This window comes from Opisthorchis viverrini, assembly GCF_000715545.1.
Source record: "Opisthorchis viverrini unplaced genomic scaffold opera_v5_107, whole genome shotgun sequence".
Classification (NCBI taxonomy): Eukaryota; Metazoa; Platyhelminthes; class Trematoda; order Opisthorchiida; family Opisthorchiidae; genus Opisthorchis; species Opisthorchis viverrini.
In genome coordinates this window covers 203,775-228,341 of record NW_008751763.1, presented here as the reverse complement: position 1 = coordinate 228,341, position 24,567 = coordinate 203,775, and the positions used below count along the sequence as shown (strand labels likewise).

Genomic DNA, 24,567 nt, shown 5'->3' with positions numbered 1-24,567 from the left:
TATATATATATATATATATATATATATTTGACCTTGATTTTTGTAGTGTCTACGATTCCCGCACTTGGTGAGTAATATTCATTCTTGCTTGTCTGGATTATTAAATTGACGAGTAGGACGTGGCAGATAGATAGATGTGGTTCAGTAACCATAGTCCACTCACTCGATTTGCTTTTGATTGCTTCGAACGGTGTATAGCCATCAAGATAAAATGGAGGAAGCATAATGCCGCTACTCCATTGGACCCCTCCTGAAAACGTCTGCCTCTGGTGCCGTCAGATAGGTCTCTGACAAGTTCTCTTTTGGACCGGACGTGTGAAATGATATGGGCTAATATAGTTGAAACGGACTATCTCTCCCGTTCTTTGTAATTGTCTGCCTCAAAGGTAGAACCGAATCTGCATTGTTGTCCGATCATTTCACAATCGGTCCGTTGACTTGGAAGTTCGAAACTGTTTCCTGATGCAGTTAGTCATTGAATTTATGTGGGACCAAATCGCCATAATTTTATCGGAACAGCACCAGGTGTGACGCTAGTAGAAACCTATAATAACGAAAGACTGAGGATCAGAGCGCACTCAAGGTCAATACTGTTGTCTCCTACCAAACAGCCAAATCCAATTTAACCCAACAATAATGAATTTACTAATCCACCTTCTGTTGCCGTGAATCGTACGTCGATGCGGCTGACCGGAGATTTGAGCTACGAGAAAAAACAATTTACAGAAGTGAATCTCAATTTTGTCCTTTGGGGCCTTTGGGGCGAACAAACTTTTCAAGCTTTCCATCACCGTTTTTAGAGATATAATTTTTGTAATCTGGCCCGTACAGGAGACAGGAAATATCACTTGTTTACAGTGCGCGCACCGTCAATCATAAATCCTCAGCCGCACTCCATATGGACGATACTTAAAGATACAACTAGCTGTGTACCCGGTTCACGAATTCAACCTTCTGGCTGCGGTTCTGTTTGCTGAGGCGGAGGATTTCGTGGCAGTTTTTTACGGTGACGTCGCCAGTACGCGTAGTGGGTCGGTGGTGTGTTGCAATCTAGTGGTGCGTCGATGTGTAGGCGGTCCAGGACGAGGTGGAAGCTAAAAGCCGAATAATTAAATCAGTAAACTGGCTACTAAGACAGTCTAGCCCTGTGATACACAAGAAGTCGTCCAACTTATAGTGTTCGTTATTTTTTTTCGCTTAGTTGGGCAACCTGAGCCATAATTCGGTTCGACAGCGAGTGCTTTACTGATGGCCACAGGTGTTCGAGAGCCCACCACGTTTTGTTTATGACACGTCTGGAGATCGATGCAAATGGCAGTTGTTTTAGTTGGATAGTCTGTGGATCGGTTTTCTCTCAGGTTCTCTCGGTTCTCTCAGGGACCTACTGATTTGTTGATGCGGACAACGTCCTCTGCCTGCATAGTTGTGGCGACATTTGCAGCTGAGAATAGGTTTGATACAAGAGACAGAGTAGCCTGTTGGAATACGTATCGCTTCTGTCGCTGGCATTTATTGTGCAGCAACATTGCTGAATTCACTAAGCAAACATTGGTCCCTACACCGTGTTAGGGATGGCGTTGTCGCCCCGTAAGGCAAATGAAGACCTGTGTGAGTACGGACAAGAGCAACTTGGTTTCCAAATTGTCTGCAGAGTGCGTCACTGAAGCCGATCGCCGTGCCTAGGCAGAGTGTATCTGAGACATTTCTGGTGCCGACTAATCCTGTTTCAGGAGGTAATCATCCAAAAGCAAAGTGAAGTAGCTAAGTAGGTGTCGTTTCTGTCAGTACTATTCTACCTTGAAAGGAGACAGTTTCGATAAGCCGTGTTGGCGTTGTTAGATTGTGTTGGGCTTCTGCGCGTTCTCTCACTGATTCAGTTTCAGCGTTGAACCTGGAAGTCATCCGGTCAAATCCTGCTGACTCCCCTTGATGAGTACCAATCAGTATCCAACACGTAATGAATCGATCGCGTCGAATTTACACCTTCAAGTGTTGGCCTACACCTGTGCATCCCGATTGAAATTTGTGGGATAAGTAGACCAGGGTTTGTCAACAAATTAATGATAAAAAGAACTCGACTGGAAGAGTAAAGGAAAACTGACGCTGACCGTTTAATTTTCTGAACAACTTACCGGATAAGTGTAATCCGAGACAACAGTGAACCGTATGTAGACACCTCACATTAGTCTTGTCTTGATTTGACGCAGTTGAAGTCAAGTCAGAATTTGAGTCCGTTAGTTTGACATATACGTTGCGTGTGTTGTGTTTTAGTGCCAGAGGCCGGCAGGCCTCATGGGCGTTTTCCTTACTATATCTTCGGTTTCCATTTGGTTATCAGTTTCCCACCGAATCGTTCTTTAGTTCATCTGATTTGGGCAATAGAAGAAATGATTTTCTTAGTTTTCATCCAATAGGACATTTCTTTTGCATTTTCTATCCATTTATGGTGTATTGTATTGTATTTTAGGTTTCTTTTATTATTCTCTCCACAGACTGCTTTTCTTATACGACTGTCATTGACTTGTAGCATTTTGTGATTCTTTAATCGGCCTTGTCGTTCATTCTAACAACTTTCCAAAAGCCTTGGTCCCGCTAAACCTATATCTTGTGTTTGTTTATTTTGTTCAAGCATATGTTTACCGCTGCTCTCACCTGAGTTTTCTTGCCCGTCAAGAGTAGTTTGTAAATTAAGCTATGGTGCGTCCAATTATTTTCTAATTTCGTCAACGCGAATTGAAGTTAGGGGACAGCTTCCACTCCGGAACATTGCCTGAGTTCGGTGGTGACAACGGACCGGTAGTGTTGAGGTTTCCCGAAGACCCCACCGGTCCACGACAGACAAACTAACCTCTCTTTATGTGCCACATTGACCAGACCACGAAATTCGTGTATCGGACACCATGAGCTACGTATTTGATGGAGACGATTTAATATTGGTCAACTAAGGACCTGATAGCATGGTTATGAAACCTTAACAAGCAAACTTGGTCTTCCTCGATTCCTTCTTTTTGAAGGAACCCGAAACAATGCATACGAGTTGTTACTGACTTTGAGAAATGTGGCTCATTCCTCCCCCTCCCTCCCCCCGCCATGCCAGCTTACCGTAGCTTTTCGACCACTACCGGCAACTAATCGTTTCAGGTAGTATTTTCGTCATTAGATTGCCACAGTTGATCACATGCGAGGCGTAGTTGACCTCTGTACTGCTATCATCGATAAATAGAAACCGTAGTTGCCGGTATCATTAGTCGGATTTACTACCCATACTGCACTGTCAGTTAACTGCTCATGAAAAATTGTAGTGCCTCTTGATCGGTTCTTGGTTTCGTCACATTGATCACAAAACCATTGTACACCCCCCTTCACTCTGCTTATCCGATTTAAGAAGTGGCCCGTGAACTGGAGAAGAAACGACAACCCACCCTTCCCAATCCTCCGCAATTACTTCAACCGGCGGTGCAAAGACAAATTTCATGTCCAATCAACAGCTCTGCGGAGCCTCGAACCGATTGGGATTCCGCCGTGTTCGCTCCTGTTCCACCTTTCTCCAACATACCATCCTCAAATGCACCGGTCTCGCAACCCTGGTCTTCTGTGGGTCAGGTAGGTGCTTCCAACAACGTTTTGCTTGGTCCTTTAAGCGGTTCTACCGCTTGTGCGGCAAATTCGTTCCACTCGGACGGACAACAATCCCGTTTAGATGCAACTGGTAGGCAGCAGCGGGTTGATGGAGGTCAGTTCGATGACAGCGAAGATGAGGAGGAGGAAGAAGATGAGAACGAAGAAGAGGAAGAGGAAGAGAACGATGAGGACGAGGAATTTTGGTCCAGAAGAATGCAAGCGGTCATGGGATTTGAGAACAAAGTACCGGGTTCAATAGCTGATGCCGGTCGATTTGTTGGTATGTTGGGTCAACTAGTAGCTTTACTTTGAAGGTTTGTTAGCAGTAACAAAGAGCACAAAAGGTTTTCACCAACCCTATGAGTAGTATGTTACGTATAGAACAAATTGTATTCGGTGTGTATGTTGACTTCATTGATTCCCACATGTATTTGCCTCATCTGAAGTTTTATGCTTGCGCTCTTCGCAGCTGTTTGTCAAAATGTTTAATACTTGAACCATTTCAGACCCACGAAGCCGCTCAACTGATAACGGTTTGAGCTTACCCAAAAACTCGGTGTGTGAACGAAGGCAATCGATGTCCCTGACTCCTTCTTCTGCAGCCAATACGTCCATCTCGAACGGAAATCACTTCCCCACTGCCTGTGTTGTTTCCCCCACAGGGATGCGCCATACTGGCACATCAGCGCTGCCGGTAAAAGTCAGTCAACAGGACGCCAACCTGTATCAACCTTCCATATGCAATTCTAGTTCAGCTATTCAACGTGTGTCCACTAAACGACCGCCTACAACTGTCGAATTTCCACCCAAAAACGCCTCTCTCTGTCCTGTACCGGCTATCCCATCCGGTGGGGTGAAATGTGTTGGCGGTGGTAAGACCAGCGTGCGAGCTGGTCGACATCATCGCCGTGTTACCGACGCTGCCGTCGGTCAGCCTGTCCATTTGGCTGGACTGCAGCAGAGTAAGCTTCCTCCTCCCCATCATTTTTATTTCGCAAGTGTTTTTAGCTGCTTTGTCTGGCAGAAACTAGATTCCACCAAGACATTTAGCTGTCCAGTATGTATGTCATTACGATATGTATTATGTTATGTATGTATGTTATGTTTTTCACTCATGTTAGAGGATTTCAGGTCGTCATACAAACCTTGTCATGTTTTCTCGTCACTAGCATCGTGGATCAAATGTCTGATGAGGTGAAAGATATGGCATGTAGAACGCTACTGATGATTTATTCTTTTTTTCACTGCACATTTTAACCCGTTCATCATCTTTAGACTCATCTGTTCTCATGTCTGTCTCCTAGGCTGGGAGATAGTTCTTAAGGTTTCTCCGGTTTTTTTTTTGATGGAACGCCCGCTGCTTTTGAAGTACTATGCAACGAATGTGTGGATGGCTCGACTAGCTCACCACTTTGTTCAACGTGTTTGCTGAAGCAAGTGAGTAGAGTACAGCCTCAGTACCGAATTGCAGTCGACGCTCGGTCTTTGTGGGTAATTTTTGGAACTTACTTAGCAGCCTTGTAGTTGCTTGAACCAAGGGACTGAAAGTAATCTAGAGCGGCTGGTGTTCCTATGGGTTACTGTGTGCTTAATGCATTCTTTGCCGTAGTACTTTCAATTAGACCTGCTTTAACAAAATCTGCATAATCCTGGATCAGTGATACGCATTGTCACTCTTCCGTATTTTTGCACGACAGTAAATTGAGATAAATTCTTTAAATGCCGGACTGAGATGCCTATGGCCAGGATCTACAGCATAGTGGTCGTCAATTGGGACGGGGAAGGTCTTAACAGAAGAAAACTGGAAGGTTTTCGTAGTAGCTTGTTTTCGTTCATCCACCTTGCCCTACATGGCAACCAAGGCAACCCGACTGGAAGCCCAAGATGACGATCGATGTGGCTTACAGTTCATGGTTTCATGCTTGCTGAGATACCGCTAGGGCACTCAGACGTAGACAGGAAAACGATTAGGATCCTCGACCACATTGTCTGGCCCAATAGCCTGATCGTATCGTAGAGTGGTTGGCGTGAGACAAACCCTGTGTAATTTAGTGGATCATAAAGGTGCCCAAGTCGTCATTCCACATTAAGGTGACGGTTATTCGTGTTGGTTATTAGAGGGGACGTTTAGAAGGGACAACTTTTGATCGCTGGGCAATACCCTAAAGCAGGGAGCAGTCCTAAGCTCAAGGAAAAGCTTCACTGCTGAACTTATGAAAGTGATGCAGTTCGTGAATACATCTCAAAGCAAACATATATTCAGTACATTCTCGGCCAGGACGAAACCCAGTTCGATTCTCATAAATTGATCTCTCCTAGTAATGAACAAACCTTTATAATACAATGCTGGAGAGATCTTGAATGCCACGGCGACCTGACTACTGTTGTTATAGTCTTCGTATGATTTTCTGGTGCGCTTTCTGAAGATTATACATACCTTCAGCGCGCTCAATTTCACCGGTATTCTGTCTTTGTTCCAAGTCTTCTGTAGTAGGGTCGTCAAACTGCTCACCAGGATTTCACCTTCTTGGATAATTCCTACGTGGCTGATGTCTTGTCGCGTTGAAGTAATATTTCATGCTGGATTTCCGTTGCTAATGTTAGACAGCCTTTGGGTTCTTCCAGAAGTTGTGTTGAAGAAGGCTAGCTGGATCGTTCTTTAAAATGTTACTCCATCATCAATCACTTCGCTGACACTTCTGTTCTTTTGGTCTGGTCAATCTACAAGCTGAAACAGGGCATCACTGTTTCCTGCGGCAGATGCCTTGTCCTCGGCCAGCAGCTTTTTCTGTTATTTTTCAGGCCCTTGATTATCCGGCGTTTGACGGATCTTGACCGCTAGTTGAACTTTTCTGGCATCAATAAGATCTACTTATCTCGCTAAACTCCAGGGCTCATTTGGTAAAGTCTGTCGAATAGAACAAACAGACGATGTTGAGCGTACATCTGGAGAAGTCATTTCTCATTACCTACATAGTTGGAATCAGTTCATGAATGTGCGCTGTTTCTAATTGAACCAGGCAACCGTACAGCACTTAGATTATCGTCTTCTGGGACCCAGTCCAATACGGTGCCTTATGCCTCAATGCGGCTCCCACACCATAGATACCGTTGGTTGGTACGTGAGGATCGGCAGATAACCGAAGAGTGAAATTTGGATTATGTGAGGTGGATGAGTTAGCTGGGGTCCTTTTTGCGTAGCTTCACTAGTTGATGCCTGTTGCCCAGTTACTGCAAGGTGGAACATATCCTTTGAGTTTAGTAAGGGGTTCTTGTTTATTTTACTGGACTGTAGTTTGAATATGGATGAATGGTTAAGGGACTGACAGTTGGATTGAACTTACTGGACTAGTTGAAAGGGGAAGGAGTGTACATGTGTGCCAGTGAACGAAGGGCTACCAGGGCAAATACAGCCGGTCATCCACGTCAAGAAAAAGGGTTCGTGTGATGTATTTCACCTTGATTCTTCTGCTCAAACATCCGTCCAACAAGCTGACGCTTATGTTGCCCGCAGCCAATGACTCAATAGTCTGAACTGTTTGGCTGAGTGGACTAGCCTAGCCCGAAGACGCAGCGAGTACGGCGTAGATGTCTCATTTGTGATAGTGTTTCGTAATTTTGATGTTTTTCGGTGTCATTTTGAGATCTTGGTGAGTTTTAATCGTATTTCGACCGGTTCACTGAAACACTCAGGCCCGATCACTAGGTCAAGGTGACAGTCTTTGGTCTCAACAGACCATTAAGTGCACTTTTGTGGCCCGGTAGTACGATGGCACTTCATCGGATGTGTGCGCGCAAACAGAAGCCTCAACCCATTGATCTGGCTTTATTTTGAATGTTTGGCGGCGGAGCCACAAACGGTTGCCTGCACGGGAATTCACTAATTTGTGATGCTCATTTGGTTTACCCAGTCGGTAACTCACACGTTCATGTGTGAAGCTTGTATTCATCTAATGTGTTGCTCCCGTATATTTCACGAAGATCGTTACGTTCTCCCCTACGAAGGGAATTGTGGCCTGTAGTGCTCGCTTATTGTGTTCTCCCAGTATTTTTGGATGGTTGGGTCAAGATGTTTTGTGTTAAATAGCTAGCTGTTTTCACACGCGTACTTGGATTTTCATCCTCTACATTAATAAGTCCTTCTGGTAGGATTACTGTTCACAGTTGATATCTGATTGGATGTTTAAAGATGTGAGCACATCGTTTGCCCGCACTGCATTTCATTTGTCTTGTTTTCGGATTAATGTGTGTTGCATTAGTCCCACTTCCGAGGATTGCTTACTGTGATGATCTGATGGACATATTTGTGTATGTTATGAGCCACATCCTTTGCTAAACGACTTTAACGATAATAGTGAAATTCAATATCAACCCGCTTGCAGATGGAACAACCCGAAGTCGAGACACGGACACTCCAGATGAAAGTGGCGTCGGTGAGTCAATCATTTCGAACGAGTCGCCTGCGGACAGTGGTGGTGGCGTAGTTGGTTCGACACTCGGGCCAGCACAACCTGATCCTCGCGTTTCTGTTCGTCCTGCGTGGTCCAAAAGTAATGATTTGCCTGTGAGTTTTTCACTACTTTGCATACATAGTGACATCTTTATCTTCCCCCCATATTTCTACTTACGGCGTGAGTGCTCAACGTCATTCAAAATGTTGCGTTGGGACTTCCCGTCAGTTCGTTGAGGAGAATAATATAACTTAAGGGGACGTGAAAGTCCACTTAGCTACAAAGAACATCTCCAACAACACTGAGGTCGGCCCTACGGAGTGGTACAACCTCACTTCTTGGCCCAAGCAGAAAAACTGAACCGACCCACTGACCATCACTACCTTCTTAGTTGACCTTTTGGTCACTCTTTTCCAGTCTGTTCCTTGTAATTCGGACACCACAAATCTTGATGATCCTTACTTAAGCTTTCTTCGGATGTGATCTAATCAAGGAAACCAATAGAGAAGAAATTCCGGTTCTTGTCACGCGAGACACGCCTTTCGCACTTGTCGAAATCTTACGCAATACCTCCAGCATAAAGTCCCATTTCAAGGTTTCTGATTATATTCCACCCCTTTACGTCTTCAGAATAAGGGAGTTTCGGGGTTCGTTCGTCGGCCCACGTATCTTAATAGCTGCGTGAGCCATGACTTTACTGCAATATTTGAAATCCGAGCACTCATTGTACGTCAAGCCGGACATCAGAAACAGGTGTCCTTGATGCTGAAGGGGGCGAGAGGTTCAAAATGACCGGGATCAATGATAATTAATGGCTTGTCCATCCCAAAAAACTAGAATCTCTCTCGTCAAAAATGTCCTGGCAACATAGTAGATATTAGCTGACTGCATCATAATGAAATTTACCAAAACAATAGCTTGGTATTGAGTCTTGATCGTTAGAGCGGCAAAGCCTGTCTACTTAAGATGGTTGCTATGTGTATCAAACGTTCCTAACCATCCTACACCAAAAATTGATTTCCGCTTTAATTAACCTTTGAGACAATTTTGCTGGGGACGTTTGAGCCTATCTAGCGGGAATTCACGTGATTATCCTTGAACGTAGTCGGGAATCATACAGGAAATAGCACGTAACTGTTCCCAATGGTGATTTTGTTGGCATTTCTTAGCCCGACTGTCTGAGCAAAGTCTTTATGTCGTTGTATGCTAGACATGTGTTAGATTGAACCCCTAAATAATACTCGATCGGTTCTAAGTTAGTTTTCAAATAAGTTTATTTCGCGAACTGCGTACAATTTGGGTTCAAGTAGACTGAAGAAAACTCAGGGAGTACGCCTATCTAATGAACCTCCAGGAAGGACGAAACCGGTTGCTAACTGTCGATTAGTTTCCAGCACTAGCATATTATCTCAAGCAAACCATTCAGTCATACACATAAGTGTGGGGGCTCCGGTCGCTACAGTCCTGTACCACCGACGAAGAATACGAAATGACGCGAACAGATTTAGGAAGTGGAAATGATTTGGTGAATAAAGAGGCACCACTGTCTTTACTAGTCGACCAATACTGTTTGGTTATCGACCGTCGAAATCGAGTAATGGTCTGTTATCTTGCCTGCAAACTAGCCAGGTTTCATACCCATGCGATAGCGGTCACGTGCGTCATTGTGCACTCTTCTTCTGACGTCGGCACGATAGCTGATTAATCTGAACTGAGGCCGAACGATCTTTTCCTACTCCAGCACTCAGTTCGTCTTCATCACTACCACTAGATACGACTACCAGGATTTCCACTACTAGCAGGATCACTGCAAACAGTTGGGCCGCAATGACTAGAACTTTGTATGTTTGTAGTGCATATTCCGGAAGCAGTGAGAAGGTGAAGTGAGGTGAACTATTTAACGTATTTTATATTTTATAGGGAATTCAAACTCAGCAGCAGAATATCCTCCGCCTTCTTTAGATCAGTGTGGTCTTCTCCCGATACTAAATCAACTCCTGAAAGTAGTAGATTCAACGTTCAAAAGAAAAGGTGAGACAAGACAGCCTTATCAGACCCCACTTCTTGTGTTACACAGAAAGCTCGCCATAGACGTCCACGATCATTGGAGTTCATGAATGGAGAGATGATTCTTTTGAGTGGGTTGTTAGGCAGTCTCATAAAACGCAGTGGTCAACGGAGTCCAACGCTGCTAGCCGTTCGTAAGTATAATGGTGATCAAGACTTGGTCGGAGCATTAAAATGTGGTTATTGCATTCCCGACCTGCACGGGACCCTACCTGATTCATACGCAATTGATGTTCTCGAGCGCTGCTTAATTTTCGCAGACTGATGCCCACGATCATTTTCGAGACTGCTGGACTGAAACGGATACGCCTAAGGTTTTCGCACTCGGTTTTGTGACCGTTTTTCCGGTAGGAAGCTGGCATCACTCCGACACAAGGCGAATAAAACAACTGAACAGTGCTTTTCAGCCCTTCGGGATAGATTGATTTCACTTGCAGGACGAAATCTCGACTGGAATACTGTTGAAAAACCTCTTTTCATTCCCTCAGCACCTCTCACCTGCTATACATTTGGTAAGAGAAACAGCACTTGAATATTCGCGGACAGCTCTGTTGCACTTAGGTTCCCGGTCAGAAGGACTTAAAGGCTGTGGTCGTATGAACCGAAGTTTTTTTCCAAAAGGCTTTTAGTCGGGAGAAGAACGTAGAAGTCGGTCATCCCCGGTGGACGGATCAAGGAAGGTGGCGGAAGCTTAATGTGGACCCGAGCGAGGCCCGCCATACTTTTAATCAGTCTTCAAGATATTGCCGAAGTTGCTCGGTACATGCGTCGACAGAAGGCAATGACAAGCCAATAAACACCCTCGATCATGGTAGTAAACATGTCCGAGTCCTTTTCTTAAAGCGCCTCGGCAGAGTGCGCTGCACAAAGCCCCGTCATGTTTCACTTGGGATAATATAATAATAAAATAATCTTTCAGCACTATTCCCGTGCCTAACTGTTGTGTCACCCGAAGGAAAGACGAAGGCTGAGATACCGTTAGGTTATCCTAGCCTAGACAAGAGCAGTCGAGATGCCTGGTTGGTGAAAACTCTTGGACAGCCCACTACCGGTTCTGCACGTTTTGGAATCCGTCAGCCAGTCTTATTCCCTAATTTAATGAACTGGACTTGTGTGGTGACAAACCCTCATTTGCAAATTAATTCGGTGTTAATGGGAGACTTGGCTGAAAGTCCCGTTGATTCCCTTGACAGATGAATGCTTATCCACACACACACGTCCAGTTCGGTGTCCCAGTACGAAGTAAGATTGACGGAGATTCGAAGGCTTGGCTTACAAAGCAACCACTGAGCTGTCCAATAGTTTTCATCATTCTTCAAAAATGTCTTATAGAACAATCAGTTTTAATCGTAAACTGATGCCTACTTTAAGTGTTAAAATTGCTAATTATGATTAGGCATTCTTGTTGTCCAACCGGAAACCCCACTGGGTTGCAGGCTCACTGAATTTGTTCTGTGTGTATGTGTCGACTGACCAGGGCTACAAGACTAAAATCAGTTGAACATTCGTGGACAGGAACAAAACACAGATGGGCTATTTCATTGTAATCATAAAAAACGCTGGAATAGAGGCTTCACCTTTGCCTGTTTTATGAGTGCACGGGTAAACCAACCTTCGGATGAAACGAAATATGTTAGGTATGCCCGCCCTGGTTACTAGAATGATAGACATTTCAAAATAGTTGATAAAGACAACATGAGTCCACAACTTCATCATATGTTGAAAGTATGACATTCGTTCCACTCTCCTCAGCATCCAATGCGCTTACGTTGCTTTGTTTTATGGTCCATATGTTCTTGGATTGAATAAGTAGTATACGTGCGAGTTTGTCCGTATTTTCTGTACACATAAATTGCTGAGTTGTACTGGTTACCTTGGTATAATTCGCCTCGGGTTTGATGCGGCTAGCGGATCGATCCGCTTGCAAAAAATATTTGGATACTTAGTCCTCCCTCAGAGTATTGTACCGCCTCTTCAGAGGCTGCCACATACCAGGATGACGTCAGCGCAGTTACCACCAAGTCTTACGCGCAGTTTAATAGAATATTTTTGAAAAGGCTTATCCTCGATCGGCTTCAGCCTCCAGCCCGTTCGTCCTGTGCATGTGGAACCTATTGGAGCTGTGTAGCTGGTGTAAATTAAATCATGGTAGCGACCAACACTGAATCGGTGGTGTGATGTATATTGTCAGTGAGGATACTGTTTTTCGACCTAGAGACCTTCGGGGAAAAAGCTCCTTTCCTGGAAACATAATGTATCTTTCCATTGCACCCCATCGAGGAACCGAATCCCACGCGACCCGAAAAGAATCACTTTGCAGTTCTCTAAATCAGTTCCTTTACCGGAGTGGATACAGCACTATGGAAATCTCTTATACCATTGACCTAGACTTCTAAGAAGTAGAGTGTTCTCTGTTCGCCAAGTGTTTCCCCATGATCGGGATCCATCAGATGAATGTTGCAGGGTTTTTAGCGTTTCACGTGGGTTAACTGTTTGTCATTGCTCATTTCAACGCCATACAGCCGCTAGCCACACTTCAAAGGTAAGCTCAACCGATACACGAACCTGCCGCATTGATGTGCTCTTCACGAACGCAATCGGCTTGATTCAGCTGACCGGATAGACTTGGGCACACGTGGCACTGTTTGTTGGACCGGCTAAAGTTGAGCTAAGCTAATGCGCGGTGACCCGGTATTTCCCAGGATCCGAATAACCATCATTGTTTTTGTCACCATATAATGATGAGTCTTTGTCACATTATCGCATCTAGTGCTTTTTATTATCAATGTCGATAGAATGACCGCTAGTTCCAAAACTCTTGCTAGCTGATTGCAATCGCCTAGGCTCATCATGCAATGCTGATATGTGCGAAAAACGGATATGCACGAGTCCTCAATGTCCTAATCATTCAGTGAAAATCCCAGTAAAAGTTTTCAAACGGACCTAGAAATTTCACCGTACCGTCTTAGGCGGAAACTCCCTTGTCGAGTAAGCATTCTGACCCCTGCCCCAAAGGTGTCTCCTCAGAAGGAGATACTACCAACTTCATAGATAGAAATCAATATAGAAGATATTCTAGACTCTCAGGTTACCGGCATTTTGAGTGGGCTAAATTCGGTTTTTAATGGACACTGCACTCGTTCGTTCACTCACAAATTGTTTCGTTTTCTCGTTTCACAACCACATGTGATGCTTCACGAAATTCATCTGGAACACATCCAGTCTTGAGATAATCATTCAGGTTATTTCATATCGAAGTTGAATACGAGCTAGTGTATCTGACATTGACTTTGAGCAGCTGGTGTTGATATCAGTGGTGATGACCCTTAAGGCGAGCTGTGGTAAGGCTCAGTCCGGTCCTTGCTCTAATCCTCCCAAACTGGCGTCTTCAACAGAAGAATCACCAAAGATATGTAGAATTTAATAAACGTCCAAAAACAGGTCAAAGCCCTGATACAACACGTCTTATCTACAGTGTGTGAAACGACAGCATTTTGGAAATTCGAACGCGTTCCGGAAGCAGCACCTGCAATTGACACTCGGCGGATAATGAAACACGATTGGCTGTTGGATCCACAAGTTGCCCGGTCGTCCGACTAGTCACGTGAGATGTAGGCCTACTGTTCGCTAAGCCCAGCTTTGCTTCCGTAGACGTCTTGATCACCTCCCTATCCATTTTCTGTTAGACGTCGTCATGCTGCATTACGTTTGCGTGCAACCGTAGTTATGCAATTACACTTTGTTAATCCTTGCCTTCATGACAGTAGAGTACAATTATTGACCCTAACTTTACTTCTGTATTCAGGTTTAAATTTGACTACTAGAGGATATTCGTTTTATGGTGACTAAAGTCCCCGGTTCTTTCACATGCTTGTAGACTTTCCCTTTGTCTCATCTCTGACCAGCATGCTAACCAATTTTTCGTCTCCACACACCCCACCTATTCTTCTTATTCTAGAATATAACTTAGACAGCACTGTAAGTGTATGCTTGACATTGACACGGCGTGCTTTTTCTGACCGCTTTCCTATCCTCGTTTGGTGCGTCACCATTTCACATACATGTGTAGACTCCGCTAATTTCATACCTGTTTCATTTCACTGCTTATCTCGATTTGGGTAGTGTGAACGGGTTCTCATGTATGCTCAGCATCTCGTTCAGTACTCAGCTTCACCCCCTATCTGGACTGTTTCTAGCTGACCTGGTTCCTGCACACCACTCAGTTCTATGTGGCATGAACAGTTAGTACACAATCAGTTCTGTTTCCGTAAATGCAAGCGCGTTACAACAGTAGCTGTAGGCATCCGTCCGAGCTGCATTGTTTCCTGTCAGCTCGAGGTACCCGAGGTGCTTAAGTTTGAGCGTGACCTTTTGAAATCTCTGCCTTTTCGTGAACACTATGGCTATGGTTTCCGGTTTCCATTACTCTATCTCTATTTTTACTGCATTGTAGGTTATTCTATTGAGGAGCTTTCCGGAAGCTTTGGGTTTTCGGCATCAACAAAGCCTCTCGTTGACAGTTCCCTTTGGTCTTGAATGACGCCTAGCAGCCGGGTGAAGCGTGTAGTGTGCGATCCATCTCACAAACACTGAGCAGACATCGACTTTCTAAGACCCCTAATTCGCTCTTCTGCGTTAGGCCTGTTGTGAGGATCGCCATGTTTTTAAACGAGATCATTGTCGATCCATATCGGAAGCCGGTCACTGCATGTTCAAGTAATGAATATATAGGATGGTTCTCGGGGGTGTCAGGATCAACTTCTCTTGTCCTCCTAAGGCCGCTTTTATCACGGCTACACTACGACTATTAAAATGAAGGCATTGGGATACGTACCATCCGTTTTCAACGCCACCCGTAGGAAAAGCGCACAAGTTCCTGTCTATGGTCCGCAGTGGGCTGAGGGGCTTGGTCGGCTCGGTTTACTAGGACGTTTGTGATTCCTTCCTGGTGTTTCGAGTATCCACTACCTTCTTTTGCATTTTATTCTAGGGGTAAGACCTTATTCTGCGGTCTTTTGTTCTGATAACCTTTATCTGTTTACTATTCGTCTCATTCCACCTTCTCCCAACTTATCAGAAACAGTTTGTCCATCGGTGAACTTCCCTCTCTATGCTCTTGCACCACATAGTTTGAATCGGGTCGTTCTACTGTTGCCTACCGTCCTCTTATTTGGGTATTATGATCCCCCTCCACACACACCGTTTTTAAGCTGCGTTTGTCTCAACAGTTTTCCTAACAGCGAACCATATCCAGAACCTGTCAGAAGCTCCATGAGACAAGCCAACAGAAATGGTTTGTGACTCTGTCTAGTGTGGCGCATGGCAGTCACAATCCTGTAAGATACCGCAGCAAATTTATGTCAAACGTGATACCCACTCTTACATCAATGGGCTTCCTTGTATCGGATCATATTCCATAAGATGACCGTCTCGGGTGAGTTGGTGTATTCAGCACCGCCAGGAGATGTCACATGATGTAAGCGGAACACTAGAATTTCCATTGGGAAATGTTCCTCTTCAGATGAGTATTTCGATATTCCGGATTCGAATAGGATACGTCATGAACCACACGGATGTGTTCTGTCCTCAATTGCCCATTGGATCCTCATCATCGCAGACTCTTCTGTTGAGGGAGCAACTGGAAACAAGACGACTTTATAAGACTCAAGTGTAGTAAAAACGTAGGGGCACAAGGTGAGCGACGAGGTAGAGGAAAGTTTATATTTGTCTTATGTTCCTCACGCAGTTTAAAAACTTAGCTTCGGTTTTATCGATATTTCCAAAAACAGTCAGTTTCATAGCCTTTTTCTGTTTTGGTGAAGTTAGCATGGCTAGTTGTTCCTCGACAACTTTCCAGTGAATTTTTTCATAGACAAGAAGTTATACATACTCAAAATGAACTCCAGCACATCACCTTGAAAAGGTTTATTACACAGGAGCAAAGTCGCTTCTGTTGGATGGGCCTTAGGAACCCTCCTTTCCTTCGTGAACTCGGTAGTGGCACAATCTCCATGTAATTCGCCTAGACGCACCCCATCCCAGTGGAGGCGTGCAGTATGCGTATGGCTGGGATTCCGAGTGGATTGCTCTCATTTTCAGTCAGTCGTCATCCAATTTCCAAAACCGATACAATCTTCAGGACTGCCATACCTGGTCGGTGCTTTGGCTCACCGCAAGTGATCACTTCTTACGCGGTGATCTCCAAGTCATAGTACCTGAGAGAGGAGATAGGAATTTCCGGTCGATTCCATAGGTTTCACCGGATAACGAAGCGTGTGGAGGAAGGGTAAACACAATTTGCTGCTTTCTCGTTCAGGTATCTGGCGCGTATCCATCGCGAAGAGGCTGAACTTAACGTGGTGCGGCCGTACCTCAGTAGCTCACTGAGGTGTGATGAAGAATGCTTATTCAAAATTTACTGAGTCTCCTGCCGGATCGGTTGGTGGATAGAGGTATGGCAAACATGGTCTCCTGGCCCTTCAGTTTGGGAATCGGAATAATGGTGGAAATTTTCCTTCAAGGTTTGATCTATTTGAGTGGTCTCATGCCCATCACCGGTGTACTGTGTTCAGTGGAGAAATCTTTGTGAGCCACAAGTTAAGAAAACTTGTCAGAACCTACTATGCAGTTCATTATAGACAGCATCTACGGAGTACAGTGACCGGAACTGGATGCAAACACGAGTGTACGTGACCGTGGGAGCTCCGTTTGTGGTGTTCTTGAGCGTGCACTGAGAAGCCAGTGAATCTAAGAGCCGTCACTACCACTCCTTGATGTGAGACACTATTTTTTCGGGTGATCGGTCGAACGACACCCCAAACAGCTTGTGTATGAACAGAGACGTGGCGCGAATTTCGAGAACGGATTTCCCACGGATTTTCGCTTCTATAAAACTTCAAAATTGAGAACTTGAGTTTGTTCGTCATTTCACTTATCTTGGCAACTGCGTATTGTAACTGATGAAATCACTGCGTGGATAGGGTGGTGCAGTTACGTGATTAGCGTGAGAGTGATGTACTGTCGACTTATCCTGCTCGACAGAATAGCCGGTCAACAGTTTCAATATGTAGTAAAGTTAATCAACCTTTAAAATATCACGTAGTAACCTGTATCGTAAAAAAAAACTTCAACTGTAACAACATCGCGGTGCCTAGCTGCCACGTCACCTGAAGGCAGCAGGAGGGTTGAGGTACCACCAAGTTTTTTAGTAGTTCTCTCTTAAGAACGGTCAGTGTTTACGAACTTCCATATGATTAATACAATAATTATTAAAGCTTATCTCTTCTAGTGCAGACAGTTCTCCATTAGCGACAAGCTGATATATCAAGCGCATCGTCACAAAGTCTTTTTCTGTGATAGCCCTTCCAGGGGTTTACTGTGCAACAGGTTTTATTATTAGCTCAAAAAATCCTCATTGTTCGTGTCCCTAGTTCCCAAGCCTACACAAATTCACGATTTGATGCACTGGTTCTTGGAACGTCTTGTCCCCCTAATCAATTTGAATGGTACAAGGGCAGCACTTTTGCACAGTGACGTCAATCTGTTCAAGCTGTTCACTGTGAACAGCTGCAATGTGCGAACGAATAAAAAAGCACAGAAATAAAATTACATTCATGTTTTTTTCATCGCCTTCTGTGCGACTGCTGAGGAAGCATGAAATAGCTTCATGTCACAATAAGGGCAGGGTTGTCTTACCTGCAAGTGCCAAATATCTTTAGTTTTTGCTTCTGTTAACATAGATTGTTCAATCATACTTCCATTGACATAGTAGACTTGAATAAAGTGGTCTGTTTTATTCCGTTATTTGAGGCTTGCCCGTTTTAGATCTCGCTCGAAAAACTACGTGCATGCCCATTTCGATGGGGCATTTCTTGAATGGTTTGCCTCTGAATCTTCAGAGATATGTATATTTTTCATCCTTTGCCCGTGAGGTGGTAACTGATATGGTTACCACTTTACTTGAGCGAACGAAATCGTGAGTATGCTGTCTAATCAACCTGTTGTGCCATACCTAGACTTTACACACACACACAGGCCCGGTACGTTGTCAGCCGAGTCTAGAAAGGACGTTCTAAGTTTATTTAACAAATCAACTATCAATACTAGTGAACAGGGTAATTGGCTAAAGGGTGACCAGTGCCCTTTATTCACGACGCCCAGACTTTGGAGTAAACCGACTGATGACGGTAGTTTGTTCTATTTCAACTTTTTTTCTACAGTATCGTTCGGACACCAAACCCAAACCTGCTGCATTCGATCTTCCCGCAACTCACCGTACTCCAGCAAATCGGAAATGTGACTCAAACACTGCCTTGTCCAGTGATGCGGACCTGAGACGCGATATGCCACAGCTGCTCCATATGACAACTGCCTCTTCACAACCGTTGCTGCGTTTGAGTCCGGAAGCAATGGAGCAGTTTGCCACATTGCCTCCACAAGACCGCATCGGTCGTTATCTTGAAAGTCTGAATGAGATGCATCGTGATAACTCACTCGGCACTACACGTGCTCAAGTCATGGTCGATGCTAACACCAACCCAACTGCCAATGAGTCTCTAGTGTTCTTAAACTATCCACCACCACCTCCTCCCCAACCAGACCCGTCATCCTCACCACCCTCACAGTTCTCTTCAACAGGCGGGCGACCATTCTTACAGTAAGTTAGTTGACAACACGTTTGCGTTTTCATGCGTAGCTACCTGGAGGATTTGTTATCAAATGAGTGTCCTCTTTCTGAAACTTCAGCTTTCGCGGTATTTATATTACTGAACAAAACCACTCAGGGTGATATTCCGCTGATCTCATGCCTTTTGAACAAGAATGTTGCTGCCGACGCTAGCGAAACAATCGAAAGACAGGAAACTGTCCCCAACAGATGCCTGTCACTGCTTACGGCTCCAGTATCCAACACATCAAATGCATTCGTCATTTGTACACAGCCTTAGGTGGGCGAGCGGCAAGCAGTTTTTTTCTATCACGACGTAATGATTACCTTAAGTGTTATCTCCCATTTTATGGTGATGCTTTTCTGCCTTATCGTTGTTATCCAGTCGTGGCAGGATTCTGTTCCACGTCGATTTTCTTTTGCGCTAACATCAACCCGTTTGTCCTGTTCATTTGTCGTTCCTTTTTCCTGTCACTCTTATAGCCTCTCTCTGTCCAACCAACCAGACTGCACCGATTCAACTAATACACATTCACATTTTGTCGGCCGAATCGCGGAAGAACGTTCCGCCAACGACCATTGTGGAACAGAACATTTATTGAATCCACAACCGAACAATCCGAAAGAGTCACCAGTCGTAGATTCTGTACACACAGTCGTCGAATCGGACAAAAAGACGCGCACCCCCCTGGCCAATGTGTCGGCCTGCAGAATCCCAAGATCTCGGCGTCGTGGAGCCAAGCCGGACTGGAATGCTATGGGACGCGGACAAGATGTACTGCATGCACGAACTGATTCAGCCGACTGCTCCGGAGAGGATTCAAACACCGAGGAAGTGCAGCGCTCTCCGGATGACGAAACACTCTCGGTTGTGTCAGATTCACCCATGGGAAATCACCGTAAGCGATCGCCCACTCCTAACGTAGATGAAAACGACTCAAGCGTCGAAGGTGATGATGTTTACCAGGCACCGGATGCCTGTTACTCTCTGCTTACTGACAATCCGCTGTCTCCGCTACTGTCAAAACCTTCATATGACGCATGTCTGGGCACGTTGATCGAGCGACTGGAGAAATTGATCGCTTGGTCTGCACCGTTCGCTTCAATGGATTGCGGACGACATCGATCTGCACTCCATCCGTCTTCTACTGAACTTTTCGAGTATTTTACCTCTCTTAATGCCTATCGTACGGATCTAGAGGTGTTTTTGCGTTCTAAAGAAGATTGCTGGAAGACGTCCCCGGAGCGTGTTTTCACTGCATGCAATTTGCTTGAATCACAGACAAACAAATTATCACTTGAGTTTGACAGAGCGGACCTTGAAAAGCCGATGACAGACGACATACCTCCAGTAGTTGAAACTCTCGCATCATCCGTCCATCCAGCTTTAGAAGCACTCCTGAAGCAGCTTGTCCTTTTTAATGAGTCCACCGTGGTCGACACGCGGGAATTCCACCCAAAACCCACCACCACTAGTACAACTTCATATTCACGCTCTGGTGCCTGTCTAGTTTCAAATTCTGTTGCCTATGGTCACGTGTGATACTACCGTTTTAGCTCGCCAGTTCTATTTGTCCCAACTACCAGTCGGTCAGCCAATCAATCAGCCCTACTTGATTGCGCCTTTTCCAACTATATTTTCAATCGTATAGTTTGTGTTTCTGGATTCGTTTCTTTTTTTCTCGCTCTCCCGAGTTTATAGCAATACTTACGCGTACCTACTTTTAGAGGAGATTAATAACGCATCTATTAATCCGTCTTATTCATCTCCGCACCCCAAATCTCATCGCACTTCTTGAACACATACACTCCCATTTGTCCTAAATATTTCCTCAGCGTTTCTGTCCGCAGATCTGAAGGACTCTTCATTACGTGTCTTGGTGTGAAACTGCGACCTACTAACGTCTTTCTCACTTTGTCCCTGCTTTCCTGTGAACCAGCTGATGTGTCTGAATGTACGTTGAACGCTGGTCAGTGTGACAGTGCGATTTGGGGAGAGGGGATTTTGGGAGTAGTGTTTTCAATAATCCATGTATCTTCATCATCTCCACTGTTGTGTCTACGCCTGTACAGCTTGGGAACTCCACAATCCCTTCGGTTAATTTCGTTTTCGCTCATTTCTTAGAACATCCTGGTCACTGTTTTTTTTTCAATTTTCTTACTGGGTAGGACAGTGAATCGTGCATTTTCTTCTCTAGCATCTACGCTTCCCTTCTCGTTTGCAGTGGCAGTCCGTGATGTGTTCCGGTCGGAATTTTTTGTTTTGACTTCCTTTTTGTGGAAAACCTAGTATACGAGAAAGAAAAATCACGTTTCATAACTGTTCTTTCATTTGACTTCTCGATGGGTGGAAGTATACTGTCGCAGCTAATCGGTTAAACTATTCGAGACGATATCGAGTCGATATCGCTATAGTGGACGCCTTCATTGTACGTGAGATCCAGTCGTGATCCTTGTTGACCACAGTTTTTGAAGAGTGTCATATCCAAAATCCTTATTTTGGGTGGCCTCAGCTAAGCGTACGGTAGTACCAGTAGTTTTCCGCTCAGTTTTGTCAGGCAACTGCCGTCGCTACTGAAGCAAGTTTAGGAAAGCTAACCAAATGAACAACTCAACCACAAACTTTCCACTGTTTAAGCAATCCTTTTTCTCCTCTGGCAAATTTTTAGGGTATGGCACCTTGCCGATGAAGCAGCCCTGTGTGTGCCAAGCTAACACTTAGGTCCATCTAGAGAAATGGCAACTGTTTTTTAAACGTCTTGGTCTATCATTTCTCAGTTGTCTAGCGAAAACAGGGAATAGAATCCCACAATCCGAAAAGGAGAATAAAATAACACTTGTTTAACTGTCGTGATGTCACTGCCTGGCTGCTCATAGCCAGGCTACTGCTTTAAAGAAATGGGAGTTGGTGGTGATGCACGGGTTATCAGAAATATTCGTAAACTCGGTGTCTCAAAAGTTTATTTACTTCCCTTGATCAACAAATCCATTAGACGTTGGATTCTCCTCACAATCGAATTGTTTTTTTTTCATTCATTTGAAATGGACCATCATAAACAAGAGATTCAGCTGGATTCAGTTGAGTCTTCTGTTACAAACATATTCATTTTCGATCACCGGAAACTGGGATAGTGGGATATGCACCCAAGGTCCCAGTGAAATGGATCTGTGTTCCCGCGCACTCAGGCTGGCATAAGCCTCATCGTACGACCAACATACGGTACCTGACACGAGCTTGCGAATGAGTATACTCAGAAGGTGCTGGTAGAATGGAAGCTTGTCGTTCACTTGGAACTTGATGGTAAACGTGGAACTGAAACCGAGCACGGGTTGGTGAGACCAATAACCTATCCAGGCTTTCTGATGGGCAAAGTAGCAGTGTGCCTCTCCACTGTCCACAGGACTCATTTTGGCTTGATTTCACAGATTGTGTCGATTGTTCGTTGAGTCGTGAATATTCATCCATAGAAATACCTAATCCAGGAATGTTGGTTCTGATTGAAGACATTCGTGAGAATAAATTCTTCTAGCCCTCCCATTTAGATGTCTTATCAGCTTTCAGCTCTGTTTTTTAGGCCTAACTATCTAAATATGTGGACGCCGAGGATGTGCAACTGTCTATTGTGTTCAGGTTGTAGAGTAGACTGGGTATTGGAATGAACTGAACTGAGGGAATTCAAAACCAAGAGTGAAGTAATATTTTCTTGCGCGACCACAAAATCTCGTCTGCGTGGCTACAAGAGAATGTGAATTCCAATCATTTTCTGAAATGCAAAACCTCTTGAACGCTAAGTTAAGACATCCTTACCCATCTACTCGGAGTTTTTATTGTGGAATTTTATAGGGGTTTGCAGGGGATTAATATTTTGTTTCAAGTCATCACTCCCGAATCGTCAGATTTAGACTGACAATTCGGTAAAGAAATGTGAATAGCGCAGATCCATGTGCTTCGGAGGCCTTAGTGGATTTGGAATAAATTGGCACTGGATACCGGTCAGATAGCCGACAAATAGCTAAATTGGTTGTTGACAGGTGGTTGGTTGATCTGTTCGCCGAGCTTGGCAGTTGGCTTGCAAACGTTTCGTCACCATACGAGGGGACATCATCAGTGCGCAGTTGATGATGTCTCCTCGTATGGTGACGAAACGTTTGCAAGCCAATTACCAAGCTCGGCGAACAGATCAACAACCAATAAACTCACCCGAGCTACCAATATTTCAACAAATTACCAAATAGCTAAATTTTTGAGTTTTTAATTGGCTCCTCAACGATGACCAAAGGTTGACCAATTGTCATTACGACTCTCACTAATTTTGTCCGTATTCCACTCAGTTCCTTTGGTGCACAAGTTAGGCTCAAAACCTCATGCATGTGCACAAGCTTTTGCGCACCATTCACTTTTAATAGGACATCCGGTTCGCACGTGGACCGAAAGTGTGGAAATGTGGAGAGTTGTGATGACTGGATTTAGGGTATTTACCAGCGGTAATGTCACTCAAGATGGCAGGTTACTTGCCACGCTACGGTCCTGTTCGCTAACCTTCATGAAGCAAGTGCCTTCGGGTCGCCTGTAGACCATCAAAATGAGTGCAATCGCGGAGAATGGATTTATTCATGCTAACGGCGGATTTTTAGGACGTGTGCATGTAAATGCATGTTTGGCGAGTTAGCTAAAGGTGATTGGCGACTGTAGTTGATCGGATCAAATAAGACAGGGTGATAGCAGATGAACTGGGATCCCCGAACAATTTGTTCGTTTAAGCGGTAGAACGACCTTCCGATCAAGTGAGACTGATCGGAGTAAGCTATTGTAATGTATAATTTTTCCATATCATAATTACAGTTTCACACTCTTCGCTTTTTGGATTCCAGAATAATTTATTCGTGTGATTTTCCCCAGATTCGTCTGTTGTGTGCGCTAGTGCGTCAAACAGGGCTTTGGACTGTCTCAAACGCTTGACTAGACTGGGAGAAGTTACCAGAATAATGGAATAGTAAGCAGATAATGTTGTGGATTTTAGGCAATTAACAAAATATCACATGAACGCATTAACTAAGATAGTCCATTTAAAACTACATGAAATTGAAGTCTGACAGTAAGTTGCCTAACAGTCTGTTAACACTTAGACAGCTGACTCCATTGGCCTATCGTCTCGGCCATCATGACTAACTCGCGTGCTATTGATCTGTTGCGTATCTTGTTCTCCGATTGGCTATCGTGTTTGGTATTTATGCCCCTTGTAAGATGTCAGAATAACAGGCAGCTTGACAGTCTCACTGCGTTTGTCTTGCCATTTCGCACACTGGAGGAGGCACTAGGAGGGTGCAACACATGGCGACGCAAAGGAACAGAGGACACTGCCAACTGTTACATACTCGGAGGTTGCTATTCTGGTTTGTGACTGTTGCCGGCTGATTTAGCTTCCCTGTTTGTACGAAGTGTTTCTGTGCACGCAAAACAGGCTTGCTCAGCCATACCGATGTCCCCTTGACAGTAGTGAGCAACCAAGTTCACAGAAACCTGATTCTAGAGTGGCATGTCTGGCGTGGGTTTTGGTCGGAAGGCGGTCCTTTTGGTGATGTGATTTCGGGTACGGGGCCACCTTAGAATTGCAAACACATGCAGACCAGCTTCTTCTTAGTAGATAATAACCTCGATCTGGGTGTTACTGACTGCATAGTTTTTTTACATGAAGCGGATTCATCATCGGTTCTGGATGAGCACGTCCTCTGGTCTTTTTAATTCGGCTTTCAGCGTGTCAT

The 24,567-nt window shown here is 44.6% G+C and overlaps 1 protein-coding gene across 1 annotated transcript in view; it reads left to right on the top strand.

The window, feature by feature from the left end:
* T265_05581 (hypothetical protein) overlaps window positions 1-21,123 on the top strand; it is a gene marked incomplete at both ends in the record, with an annotated part of 56,453 nt that extends 35,330 nt beyond the window's left edge. Inside the window, 5 exons of the mRNA XM_009170633.1 lie at window positions 3,386-3,901; window positions 4,128-4,583; window positions 8,004-8,185; window positions 18,359-18,795; window positions 19,288-21,123. Coding sequence (XP_009168897.1) covers window positions 3,386-3,901; window positions 4,128-4,583; window positions 8,004-8,185; window positions 18,359-18,795; window positions 19,288-20,347 — 2,651 coding nt within the window. The remainder of the gene's footprint in view (window positions 1-3,385; window positions 3,902-4,127; window positions 4,584-8,003; window positions 8,186-18,358; window positions 18,796-19,287) is intronic.
* Window positions 21,124-24,567: the final 3,444 nt, after the last annotated feature.